We start from the raw sequence: 13,670 nt of genomic DNA, 5'->3' as shown, positions 1-13,670 counted from the left end.
ACAATTCATCACGACATTGAAAATTTCCTATATAATATCGAATGTCGAGCTATAATTCCGTCCAGCTCGACGTTGCAGGTCGACATTGAAGATTCGCTATATAATATCGAATGTCGAGCTAGAATTCTGTCCAGCTCGACAATTCATCACGACATTGAAAATTTCCTATATAATATCGAATGTCGAGCTATAATTCCGTCCAGCTCGACGTTGCAGCTCGATATTGAAGATTTGCTATATAATATCGAATGTCGATTGTCGATTGCCGATGGCTGAGCCAACTTCACAGACATAATGATTTCATCATTATTTCGATAGTGTCTTGGGAAAGTTATGCTAACCGCTTTATTTGCTAGACATGTTGATAAATAAAATCTGCTTACATACTGCGGAAATGATGGACGGACATTTAAATACGTGCGTAATTTATTAGTAAAATATAATGATACAATATACTCATAAATATGCCCGGAACATCGCAGTATTGTCATGAAATGGGTTCCATTAAATGTTTATGACTTCACCAATGGCTTTTTTCCAGGAAAGTCAATAACGTTTTTCACTTGAATATTGATTTGCATTGATGCAATCGAAATAATATCTTTTAGCTAGTCAAAATAGTTGTTCAAAATAACACTAACTGTGTGTACAGTATGTTTATTAAAGGTTCAATATTGATGTACAACATTTGGTTGTAAGGCCCTGCTGTAAATGTTACGAGATGTTTCCAATTTCTCGGTATATAACGCGTCTTGGATACAGCTCGCACACTGCTTCCAGTATGGAATTGATCCGCACAAAACAATATCGCACTCGCAGAGATGTAACGCTGTACATATAAACATCATTTCAGCGAAAGTGTTAAATAATATATCAGTGAAATTAATTGGCAATTACGTATGTGTAGTCTTTGTTTTGAAAATAAAATATTCGTTAATACATTCGCATAGCCTTCATGAAATTTGCTGAAATGATTCTGCGAGAAGCCCGTTGAAATGAACTCGTGTTTTTGCAAACGACAACAGTGACAGGTGACAGAATGATTTCAGGATTAACAACGAGTTCCATACTGCTGATTGTTTCTGAGATTTTGTTTAGTGCCTTTCAAAATGCGGAAAGTTTATCAAGGTAGGTTGACATTTTTACAACCATAACTACTAGTATTTTATAACCATGTAAAGCATTCACGAACGATTAGCATAAAAAATATTAGATTCGGTCATTAACCGGAAATATTTTTGTCAGTGAAATACTATAATAATAGTGTAGAGAAGCTTTTCTTGGTAAGCGTCGCTCACAGGGTACTTAAATTGATGACAAAACGAGCCCAATGTGTCTGTTTATTGAGGTCATGGAAAAAATGATGGTATTTGAACCCAGAATTTCTTTTGTGAGAGGCGGACACCTCTGTACACCGAAAGACAAACTCGCCTCACAAGTTACTTAAGAAAAGAAATGTTCGTTTCTGTTCGACCTTTCAACGAACCCATTTCTTTTCCAGGCAGGCGACGTTAAACTCCCTGCTGGGTCTGAAGGAAGTCGGAGCTTCCGGTACTCCTGCCGCCAGCCAGCCCAAGTATGACTCCAGCATTGCGCCAGACTTTGAACTAGGTTATATACTTAGTTTTTAAACATCTTTTTATATATATATATATAACTATCATATCCAAACATATTTTTATCAAGCGATGTAAAATCAAGACTAACCAATCGATGTCTAGCACTGTTTACCCTTGATAAAACTATAAGCAACATTAATTTCTTCATTATTCAAAAACGCAGCCAACCCACAACCTTTAAGTCTCAAGAGTATATGGATGATGGCTTACTCGTTTTGTTTTATTTGTCATGTCTTTGTTCTAGTTCAGTAAAATGTTCAGAGACAAAAGTGTCTATAATTGGTAAAATTCTCATCTTGCCGAAGGGCTCAATGAATACCAATAAACTGAAGGATAATGGATTGCCGCTATGACGAATGCAAATCTCATCTTGAGATTCCATCCGATCGAAAACTGCTTGCACTGTGGTAATTAAACGATTATATTGATGCATATTTATAATGCATGAATTGCACATACTGCGTGTCTGATAAAGGTGGTGATGGTGGTAGTTGTACAGGTGATTGTGATGGTTAGGTGACGGTAACGCTCTTTAAAATCACTCTGACAATTACATACTGTTTTAATGATCATCGAATTGTATGTGTCCCATGAAAAGCCACGAATTTATCTGCCAAGTTATGATTACCGCCAACGTTCTTATGTGTCGAAAATCGGCGTAACAGTGCAGTGTTAATCAACAATTTAACTGTTTTAGACCTAGTACATAACAAACCACCTTCGTGAATTCCATTGCATTATTTGTGTAAGAAAAACGTTCAGACAATGAAAAGATTTATTGTAAGTCCGAGTACTGTTGACAAAGACTTGCAATTCAATTCATTTCTGTTTGATCTTAAACATAAATGATGTACAACGGGATTGTCCTGTTTATATTTGGCTCCCTATTTTTATGGATTTTTTTTAGTGTAAATAACCATGGCAATGAAAGCTTATAGCATCTTTAACGCGTACTAGATATTTACAACTGTTCAGTGTTTGCTTACGCAAGATTCTGTGTTTAATTAATCATTATTAGCTGTACGAAGCTGTATATTTTGTCACAGTGTCATAAATGCCAACCAGTCTTTGCATGTTTTTGAATCGCTAGCTTGGACAAATGGTCCGAGGCTTATTTTATTGTCTATCTATATCTGGTCTAGATTCTGTCTATTTATTTGTATACTCTTTATACGTGTTAGGAATTTCGTTGTTCACTGTCTTGAGAAATATGTCCCAGTACTTTTGCAATTTGGGTTCTCTCTTTTCTCCCTATTTTCTTTCATCTGTAATCATTTTTCATTATGAACAATCGCCAAATAATTAATGGTTGGGAGCTAGTTAGACAATAAAACTAACACATGAGCTTTGCCTGACTTGTATATATATAAAAGAAACGAATTAAAGGATAGGACTGAAATATACGGAAATTATGTTACTTGTTTCCATAGATGTTTTCTATTTTCAGATGTTCCTACTGAAGTGTATGTCCAAATGCTGATACAGAATATTTACTCCGTCTCCGTGACTTCCATGGTGAGACGTTCATATTGGTTAAAAACAACATTTACAAATGATTTCTACATACTCATTTTTTAAAGTTCGTTTGGAAACATTTGGTAGTTATGACGTTATCACATTGAAGTATACAATCATCCAAACGTGCTATGTTGACGCTTGCATCTGATACGAGTCCTAACTGACTGATCGTCCCGGTCTATAAAATCGAATAAAACAAACACACACACACACACACAAAAACTCTTACAAAGAAAAACTGCTTTTTAGAAAATTAGGATGTTGGTGTCCAATTATATTTGTTGATGCAATCAACTGTCTAGTAGGAATTGATAACAATGCATAGTATTAACATCTGACAACTGTATTTGTGTTTGGCTTTCCATTTAGGCTCATCTGTATTTCGAACAATAAATAATTATTATTATAGCCTTGGTATCGTTGGTGTTCTTGAGACTTTAACACTTTCACCTGGTGAAAACTGAAACGCCTGTCAAGATAGTTTAACAAACTTGCCAGAGACAATAGACTTATGTACAGCAAGGCCCATAGCTATGACTATAAAATTGTTGAGTTATGCCCCTTTTTTACACTAAACAAACAACATCGAACAACAACATCAGACGAGCGCTGCGGCACGCATGAAATACTAGATGATATTAACGTCTTGTGTATACTTTTTGTGAAACAGGCAAAAACTGTTATAATTGCTGTTTTATTTCTATGTACACCATATCACTTTCATTACGATTAGGTAATGCAATCAAACGTCATGTGGGAATAAATAACACTAAATAGCTCCCAGACACACTATCATTATTAAGATCTGACATTTTTGTTTGATATTTTTTTGTCCTTGATATTTATTGATGCCAACAGCTTTTCCTGTGTAACCACGTTATGCATGCAGCCCTAACAGCATGCAGTCAACAGCAACTTGGCACAATCGTAAGTGCCTGGATACAAGAAATATCCGGTTAGATCGTTTGAGGCATGTCTCGTTTCTAGTACAATTTACTCATAGATAACGTACCTCTCCATTTATAAGGATGATATCATCTAGAGCATTTACAGCAATGCCGCTGTGGACCATGAATTCATAATAAATACGAGAATACTGATTGTCGGACACTTTTTTCTGACTTACTGAGGCATGTTTCCAGATTTGTGGGCTTTATTTCACCACTTCATAAAAATGCCTTATTAATAATCCTTATAATTATATAATTATAGAGGTATAATGATCTCTAGAATTCTAAGTAAACTGAGTTCACATATTTTAGTAATATAATAAGTTAAAGACCTGAGCATTATTTCGTATATATCGTGTCCTGGTTTTATGAAAAAGATGGGCACTTTTGACAATGTGTTGTAACTCCAGAGACTTCATATTTCATATAAGATAAACAATTATCACAGGTTATATTGCGGTTTGATAGATTTAACAAAGCATGTGATTGTACGGTCAGACCAAACCTATGGCAGACATTAATACAACTTAGTGTTAGAGGTTATCTTTTAAATACATGTATTATAAAAATATGTATATTTGTATTAAATCAAGTGTAAAAGTAAGTAATAACCAAAGCAACATTTTTTCTTGTATGATTGGATTGCGGCAAAGATAATGTTTATCTCCTTTGCTTTTTTCATTATATTTAAATAATCAAGATGAAATTCTTTTATTGAATGGCTACCAACGGATTGAGATGTACATAATTACATATGGTCTTTATTTTAAGCCGATGAGATTTTATTAATTTCTCAAACACCAGAGGGTTTGCAGAAAGGTTTTGATATTTTACAGTGATGGAAAATGAAAGTAGATGTATGTAAAAACAAAACCAAGGAATCTGAATTTTAGATATAATGGAGAACGGCTAGAAATGCTTTCTCCTATTCAATTCCATTCAAATAAATTCAATGCTTTATTTCCCACTGAAGCGATTCTTGTTTAATCTTTTGGCTTCTAAGCTTGTTTCTGTAGTTTTTCATATAAACCTTAAAAGAAATATATGTACATTGCATGATATTTAATTTAACATTATTAAATATTTGCATTTTATATAACTAATACATTGTACCAACAGGCATATATTTATAAATGAAAAGTAAAACTTCATTTTAAAAGCTTATGAGCATTGTTCGTATGTAGCAATTTACTCGTCTATAAAACAGTGACGATGGCATTTGGTTACAAACAAAAAAATATAATTATGAATGATAATTCCTCTCCTGTAGGAATAATTGGCTCTAGAGGAGCACCGATGTGTTTCAAAGCTTTGCTAACACTGTATATATTCACGATATCTGTGTAGTTTTGTAATGTCAATATAAAATATATCTCTTTTTATACAACGTTTTTATGCATGGTTGTCTCAACGTTGTGGTAACGCTGTAGGGAGGTTGTTTATTGGTTGCATAAGTAACGTCGTATAAACGGTAATAAAACCTCCACATTCATTACGTTGTGCGTAATGGAATAACGGTAATGCAACGGAAGCGATAACATTGCTACTACGTTGTCACAACCTTTTCACAACATTACATGTTTGCTGGGAGACATCAGTACCTGTCCTTGGGTAACTGTCTTAATAAGGTATACTGAGAATTTAGTGTGACACCAACAAAAACGACAACAATAACAACAACAACCATAATGACAAAACCACCACTAACAGCAGCGATAACACCATTTAAACCGAAACGAAATAGTGTGTCAGGTACTTAATTACAGGAGTACTCTATGGACATCTTCCTGCGTCAGAAATGGGAGGACAGGCGGCTGGAGTACGGAAACACCTCCGAGCTGCCTTGGCTCGAACTGGACAACAAGATTATGGGCAGTGTCTGGGTACGTATATAATAAATAACACCCATTTTAATATACCATTTCACCACTCTTCCCCATCTGTTCCTCTTCCTGTTCAAGACCGTCATTCCTAAAGTAATGTTTCGTATAAGAATTCCTCCACCTCATCCTCTTCATTCACATATTAACTTATATGACATCTAAACATGAACTTGTATTCAATGTTCTCCTTTTTCTCTGCTTTCTCCTTCTTTTTCTCCCGATCTCTGTTTCCATCATAACAGCAATCCCACCTCCTTAACTTCATCTTGGTCAGTCAGTCTCTTCACCCAACTCTCAGGCCTTCTGTTAATATTCCCTTCTATCTTACCTGTTTCTACGCGGCCTCCACTTCTTTTAGTTATATCTTTCTCTTTATTTTTCTCCTTTTTATATTGTTGGTTTCCTTAACATGTTTTCACCATTTTTACCATCATTATCATCATCATCATCATCATCATCATCATCATCATCATCATCATCAATCATCATCATCATCATCATCATCATCATCATCATCATCATCATCATCATCATCATAATCATCATCATCATCATCATCATCATCATCATCATCATCATCATCATCATCATCATCATCATCCCAGACTGTATCTAACTGTTTCAGGTTCCAGACACTTTCTTCCCGAACGAGAAGAATGCGAGAGTGCACGACGTGACAGTGCCAAACAAGATGATGCATCTTTACAAGAACGGCACCGTTGTTTATAGCATCAGGTACACATAATACAGTACAAGACTGTAACTATGACATATAGAAAGGTTTTTATGTAACCTGAATGTGATCCCACACAATGGGTTGAATAATTGACCATTAACTTAATTGTTGAGTGTCTTCTACATGACTTGTACTGGTTCAAGTCTTAGGGGTCATCTTGTCAACGAGTCTGCGACAACATATCGTAAAATCAAGATGTTTTTATTAAAATTTAAATCAAACAAACTTTGCTTAACTGGACAATAAAGCTATTAGTCTCGAAATATATATTATAGCTATTATTTTAGATATGGATACGAAAATGCGATCGCACGATAGAAGTATAGATTAGATGGCCTGATCTTGAAACTATCATAATTGTATTTGTAAATAAGATTTTATGTGAAATGCAATTGCTTAAATCTTTAAATCCTCAAATAATTGGAAGATCAGGCAGACTTGAACAAAATGGCTCAGAGAACATGCTGACAAGAATTTAAAACGCAAAATTGTTGGGAAAAACTGTTTCCTGCTGATTATGGGTTATTGGATCATATATAAGGACCCTAAGCGATCTCTTCAAGGCCTAGGGAAGCCAAAATCGTTAACACAGTATTCCAAATGTTATTCAATTAGATCAAAAACATTCCCCCAATGTTGGTTCAACCATTTTCTGATTACTCCGAAATGCATTTCATTGCAAAATCATTGAATATGGATATCGAGCCATCATCATCTGTTATTGCATAGAGTTAAACATTAACATAAATTCAAATTAAATAAAAAACAACAACCTTTTTTTTTCTATTTGCAATATTCAAATTTCGAAACTGACATTTATTTTACCAATTATGGATATGCATTAGGATGATAATATGGAGAAATGTACAACGTTACGTCACTACGTAAAATTTGCTTGCAACCAACGACAAAAATAGATTCCCCATGAACGGCAGCACTCTCCCCAAATACAGTAGCATGTTTAAATAAATAAATTCAAAATTAATAAGAGAAAAAAACTCTGAAACAATGTGAACAATGTGATATTGTGATCTAAAGTAATTCAAAGGTTTCTTGGGAATTATTATCGAGACAAGGTCTGGACAATGCTTATTATAATCAATGGTGATAACTTTCTAACAACTGTGCCATGTTTCAATACATTCATTGAAGTACTTTATGGGTAATGTTCAAACAATGGGAGATAACTTTAGAAAAAAGTGCCCCATAGTTGAAATTCCATCACTGAGCACAACCTCAAATTGCAATACATGGATATCAGTTTTCAAAGTTTAATTTAATTCCTTTCAGAAGTTTCTAAGTTATGCCTTGTCTGAATAAATTTAACGTGAACGGTGAGAACTTTGCACAAATGTGCCAAGATGCTAATTTTCAATGTACAACTACCATTCGTATGCTTAGTGCAAGACAGTTGTTACTCAGTATAGAAATATAATGTATTACAACAATATTAGCACTATCAAATGTGAATGAATTCGTACAATTCCTTACACTAGTTTCAAAGATATACATTGTACAAACTTATTATAAAAATAACAATTAAAGGGGATATAACTCTGCAGCAATGTGGTAAAAAGTTATAATTCACTTTACACAAGATGACATTTTCTATGAGCGTTCAACATTTCAAATACGTCCTTTGAATAGTAATCAAGTTACGGCCTTGATAAAGCTGAAACGAATTAACAAGAGGCGATCATTTTTCATATTTCTTGCAAACTGCACAACCCCACACTGTCATCTGTGCTTGATGACAGCTTCAATCAACTCCTTTTAAGTAATTTCTGAATTCTCCTTCGGACAAAAATGATTTGATTTAGTCGAAAGGGAAGTTTAATAAATGTTTCATTTCTCTCAATGTCGTCTGTCAAACCTTATCAATATCGCACGGATATTACACACACGTATATTTCAGGTTGTCTCTGACGCTGAGTTGTTCTATGCAGTTACACAAATACCCCATGGATGTCCAGATCTGTCCTATTTTCCTGGCTAGCTGTAGGTCTCCTGAAATTCTTATGACTAATAAAGCATATTTAAAGCGCAATAAACTTTTTATAGAAGCGAATATGCCAATACGGACACTATACTAGTATTAGCTCTCAATTTCGCCTGACTTACTAAGACAAATAAGTTTTTATTGTACTTCAATAACAGTTATGCCTGTTGAACATGTGTACAGGTAAAACAAGTACATATATACATAACAATAATGTCTATTAAGCTCCTTATTTTGGTCTTAATAATAACTAAATATGCATAAGGGTTAGGGGCACATGTTATAAACAATATCTAAGGTCCTACCCTCACAGTATTATTAATGGTATTAAGAAGATTTGTTAGTTAAAGTGTTTTAAATTAAGAAACGGTACATATTATATTTATTAACTTTATTATTCGAGATATGCGTAAATGTATATGATTTATACGATCTAAAGATTGATAGTTGTGTAGATATATTAAAGAATTTATGTTTATCAGAGACGTATAATCAAAGGCCTAAGTCTTTAAGGGTACAAAAATGATTTAATTAACAATTCAAACTATGTAAAAACGATTTTAGGCATTTATATGTATACACAAAACTAGTTTAAGAAATATACTCAAATTAAAAATGCGATCGTGATTTTCAGAAAAAGAAAAACATATGATCTATAAACGTTTTATTTTAATTGATTATTTAATTCTAATTACTAACGAATGTAATGTTCCATTCCAGACGCATACACAACAGAGAACGTTATCTACCGATGGGACGGGCCTCACCCTGTGCGCCTTAATCACGTGGAAATGCCACAGTTTGGCGCTGAAGTGGTTGATAACGCCTTCAGAGAGTCATGCCGAGAAAGCTATGGTAAAGGTAATGGGAGCGTTTTTATTTCATTTTAAAGTGTCAACATTTTTTGAATGCATTGAACGGGCTGTGGCAGACAGGATATCATTTTACTTAACTTAATTGAAGAAATTTATGATTAGCCCGACCATAGAACTATCTAAACACTTCGATTGATGAGCAGACATTTTCATTTAAGACGTCGGATAATATTATACTAAATATACGTGAAAATTGGAATGTCGCTGAATGGACAATCGAAAAAGACACCCACAATGAACGGTTATTCAAACACAACATAACATTTTCCTGAACTTTCGTATTCCAGACCAGTTTGCGTGTATACAGGGCTTCATCCAGCTGAACCGAAAGGTTGGCTACTTCATCGTCCAGGTGTTTGTGCCATCTAGCCTGATCGTGGTGCTCTCTTGGGTGTCTTTCTGGGTGGACCACGACGCCGTTCCCGCCCGCATCTCACTTGGCGTCCTCACCGTTCTCACCATGACAACCCAGAGTTCCGGCGCGCTCCAGTCGCTCCCGCAGGTTTCATATGTTAAGGTTGTGTCTGTTTCACTCATTATATATTACCTGAATTGTTTTCTGTATATACTTACTGTGTGTCAATCGTTTCAAATGAAACAAGTTATTTTGATATATAGATTTACCTTACCATTTCCAATCTATAGTGTTGATGATAACTTTACCCGTTGCAGGCTATAGACGTATGGATGTTTACGTGTCTGATATTTGTGTTTGTTGCGCTAATTGAATACTCGTACGTTAACGTGGTGGCACGTCGCGCACATAAAGGACACTCGCGTGGACGAGACAGACCCATAGAACTACAACCAGTACGTACATTTAGGAGTAGGAGATTGCAGTTAATGTCAACTTTTAGATATAACAACCTGTTTCTCAAGCCAGTAGTATTTGCTTTAATGGCAGCTTTCAATATTTGCAAACAAATAATTTACTTTAAAGTATTGTATATATTGTCGCAAGAACTTAACTTCTGGCCACACCAAATTGATGTTTAGTTCCGCGGATTTTCCGCACCTTTTTTGAAAATGTCAAGAAATATTTTATTTGGTTTGTGCGAACTCTCTTTTAGTTTCAACCCGACCCGTATTTGTTTATGTAAGTCTACTTTGGTATATATTTTCTTTAACTTTCTTTTTTGTATGATATTCGGCCACATGGGTCTATGATCTTCTGGTAAATAAATGATCTGTTCTGATCTGTTCTGTTCTGTTCTATATTTTCTTTAACAGTATGGTCTGCAATGAATAGAACAACTCCCTGAGCTTAAAAGTATATATGAACATGCACTTGAAATGTTCATTTTGACAAAAGTCGTTATACAGTTGCAAATGTTGCAAAAATCGTTGAACTTAATATTTGGTTTATCCATTTTTGTGCCTATTCAAACCAGTTGGGTGAATAGTACATATACGTATATTGTACAATAGAGATCAAGTTAAAGATTATTATCAAATCAAATAGGTTAAAGAGCAATTATGTTGTTCAAAGTTTCTTCTATTCATTGATATAATTATTGATCGAAATATATTTTTGCTCTTTGTTTATTTACGGAAAATGACAAAATTATATTTTCCTTTTATCTCTCGGTCGCTTCATTTTTTAGCAAAAGTCCGTGGAACAAAAAAACAATGGTGTGGCCTGGTTGTCGAAAAAAATTAGTTATTGTTGCCTTAATTTGCAGTTGACAAATGAACACACAGATAACAATACGGTTAGTAATTTTACTTATATTAACTTGACTTAATACTGTACATTTTCACTTAAGTCCTATTAAGCTTACATGCTAATATTGGTGATCGTGATTAGTGTATAAATTTGGCATGTTTTTACAGGAAAATATTAAGCAGGGTGGTCCAGCCGGAAAGAGCGTCGGTAATAATGCGGCAAGGCGGGTTGACAAAATCTCGCGGCTGCTTTTTCCGGGCGCATTCGTTGTGTTTAACATAGTTTTCTGGACCTACTACTCATTTGCGCCACATCCTGCTAGTAGCAATTGAAGTCCGTTCTTGTTATACATACACCTAGTTGGAACGCTTCCTCGGCTAATAATCTCAAGCGCTTGATTGGATCTGATGCGATTGACTCATGGATCTTAACTACAATTTTGGATAAAAAATGATCAGACAGGAATAAAATTGGGAGTCTGTGTGTCCCTATGATACATTTCCCTCACTTCTACATGGATATCACCCAACGACAGTTTGATATGCGTTTTCGTGCTTGCAGCAATAAGACAGAGTTTGTTTCATGTAGATACATGTATACTTCCGTTTGTTCCACAGGTTTGGAACTTGCTCAATCAAATGTCCTGAATGTATGCATCTTTATCGTATGCCTATTTTTATTATACTTATAATAATAATGTAATATTATATCAACTTTGTGAGTACACATTTTTCTTACAGGTTGCAGTATATCACTCGTTGAGGCTTATTCTATTTGGATTTCTTTTTTTCTTTTTAATATGTTTTAAATTTAACCATTTCCATATCACAGAGAATATCATCTCTATCCATCCCACAAGCAATAATATGTATTTGCTTCAAAACCTTTTGCACGAGCAATTTTATATCGTTGTTGAAATTGATGCATATTTTTTTAAATGCCGGTATTTAATTTGCATTACTTCATACTTCATTTTTATTGGTGCACGTATTTAAATATTATTACCATGCTGTTTAACAGTCAGTTACTGTCATCGTCGCACTTGTCACGATGGATTTATCTATTTATCATTTATTATAACAACACCTAAAATGATCTATTCTTCAGTCTCCGAAACACTAAAGTAGTTTAAATGTCTTTCTGCGCATCCGCAGAGAAAAAATGATAAAACTTGACGTTTTTTGGCGGGAAATATCCAAACTTTTGCGGCTATTTTTGATAACTTTTGTTCATGTGGCGGGTTTTCATAAAAAATAAAAATTGAACTATTGCGTAAGACTTTTACCAGTTTCAGTCTACGTGTTTTCACAATTTAGTAATATTTATTGCGCAATGTTTGTTGTTGTTTTTGAAGTCGTAGTAAATGAACGCTTTGGTGATTTACGTTTACTATTTGCTATTCACTCGCCGAAATTTGAGCGTCACTTCATTTTACTTCTGAAAAAGACAAAACTCTAAAACAACATATCCGTCAGAATAAAATGGTCAAAACATGAACTAAACCCATCGATGTCCGGAGCTCAAATTAGGAGTACCGGTCACTAGCTAATAAACTAACTGTTGCGACATTGAACATCTGTAAAACCAATCAAGAGAACTTGTTGGTATTTCCACTAGAATGTTTAGTTGCAAAATGACTCTATAAAGCGCGTCTAATTTTAGTAGTGGCATTTTACAATTACCATGTATCAGCAAAATCCACACAAAGGTCGATTGAAACTTCAAAGTTAATCCCCCTCAGAATCAACACAAAATCTAGCGTGTGTTGATTTTAGACTGCACTGTTCGGAGTAGATAAGGAGTTTATAAGAGTTAAATAACTGATGTAATGGTCACGCAAATATATAAAGTCCACCAAGTATAACATGAACGTGAGTTTTCGAGGATGGATACTATGTTGAGGAATCAAAGACAAGTGCATGTTGAAATCAATCAGTTGTATCCTCCCCAGGGTCTGACTCCTCCTCATCCACATGGAGTGCCTCCTTTTCCTCATGGAGTGCCTTCTAATCCTCCAACGGGAATATGCCTTCTCCTTCAAATTTTTACCCACCACAGCATATAACCCTCCAGTACATCGGATTTTCATCTTCAAACATCCATCCACGTGTATGGTCAGTGGACCCATCCTTGCTGGAAGCATAATTTGTGACCAAGTGACTTCAGTCTGACAAGATTCAACAAGCACTCTAACGAATAAAATGGTTGTACACAATGTGGAAACCGTTATACGACGCATTAAAAACCGTCTATACCAGGGAAGAAGTTACACAGCGAATTTCATTAAACTTGAATGAGACATTTTAAACCCCGCTGTAACCAATCTTATTATTTTGAACGATCTCATGTCAATGGCCAGCATCGACCTGAAGATTACGGACCTTTACACGGATGGTCACAACATAAACATCTATACGACGTGGC

General features: G+C 34.8%; 1 protein-coding gene across 2 annotated transcripts; it reads left to right on the top strand.

Moving 5' to 3' along the window:
• Positions 1-557: 557 nt before the first annotated feature.
• LOC128227548 (glycine receptor subunit alpha-2-like) lies at positions 558-12,625 on the top strand. Of its 2 annotated transcripts, XM_052938198.1 has the most exons (11): positions 558-1,128; positions 1,502-1,611; positions 3,067-3,134; positions 5,854-5,970; positions 6,596-6,705; positions 8,622-8,704; positions 9,426-9,566; positions 9,868-10,097; positions 10,253-10,390; positions 11,263-11,292; positions 11,414-12,625. In XM_052938198.1, the coding sequence occupies exons 1-11, from the start codon at positions 1,040-1,042 to the stop codon at positions 11,576-11,578; spliced, it is 1,281 nt and encodes a 426-aa protein (XP_052794158.1). In that variant the 5' UTR covers positions 558-1,039; the 3' UTR covers positions 11,579-12,625. The 2 variants fall into 2 exon arrangements, with proteins under 2 accessions (XP_052794158.1, XP_052794159.1); XM_052938199.1 differs by lacking the exon at positions 11,263-11,292 and having other exon boundaries at positions 564-1,128.
• Positions 12,626-13,670: the final 1,045 nt, after the last annotated feature.

The sequence above is a fragment of the Mya arenaria genome, chromosome 3 (genome assembly GCF_026914265.1).
Source record: "Mya arenaria isolate MELC-2E11 chromosome 3, ASM2691426v1".
Classification (NCBI taxonomy): domain Eukaryota; kingdom Metazoa; phylum Mollusca; class Bivalvia; order Myida; family Myidae; genus Mya; species Mya arenaria.
Note: the sequence above shows the minus strand (reverse complement) of the source record. Positions and strands in the feature narration are given on the sequence as shown.

Bases quoted from the DNA above. Each gene is read 5' to 3' on its own strand.
- LOC128227548 (XM_052938198.1), top strand. From the start codon at position 1,040: ATGATTTCAGGATTAACAACGAGTTCCATACTGCTGATTGTTTCTGAG. The intron at 3,135-5,853 runs GTGAGACGTTCA...ACTTAATTACAG, and splicing joins CCGTCTCCGTGACTTCCATG to GAGTACTCTATGGACATCTT. The intron at 10,391-11,262 runs GTACGTACATTT...CTTAATTTGCAG, and splicing joins GACCCATAGAACTACAACCA to TTGACAAATGAACACACAGA.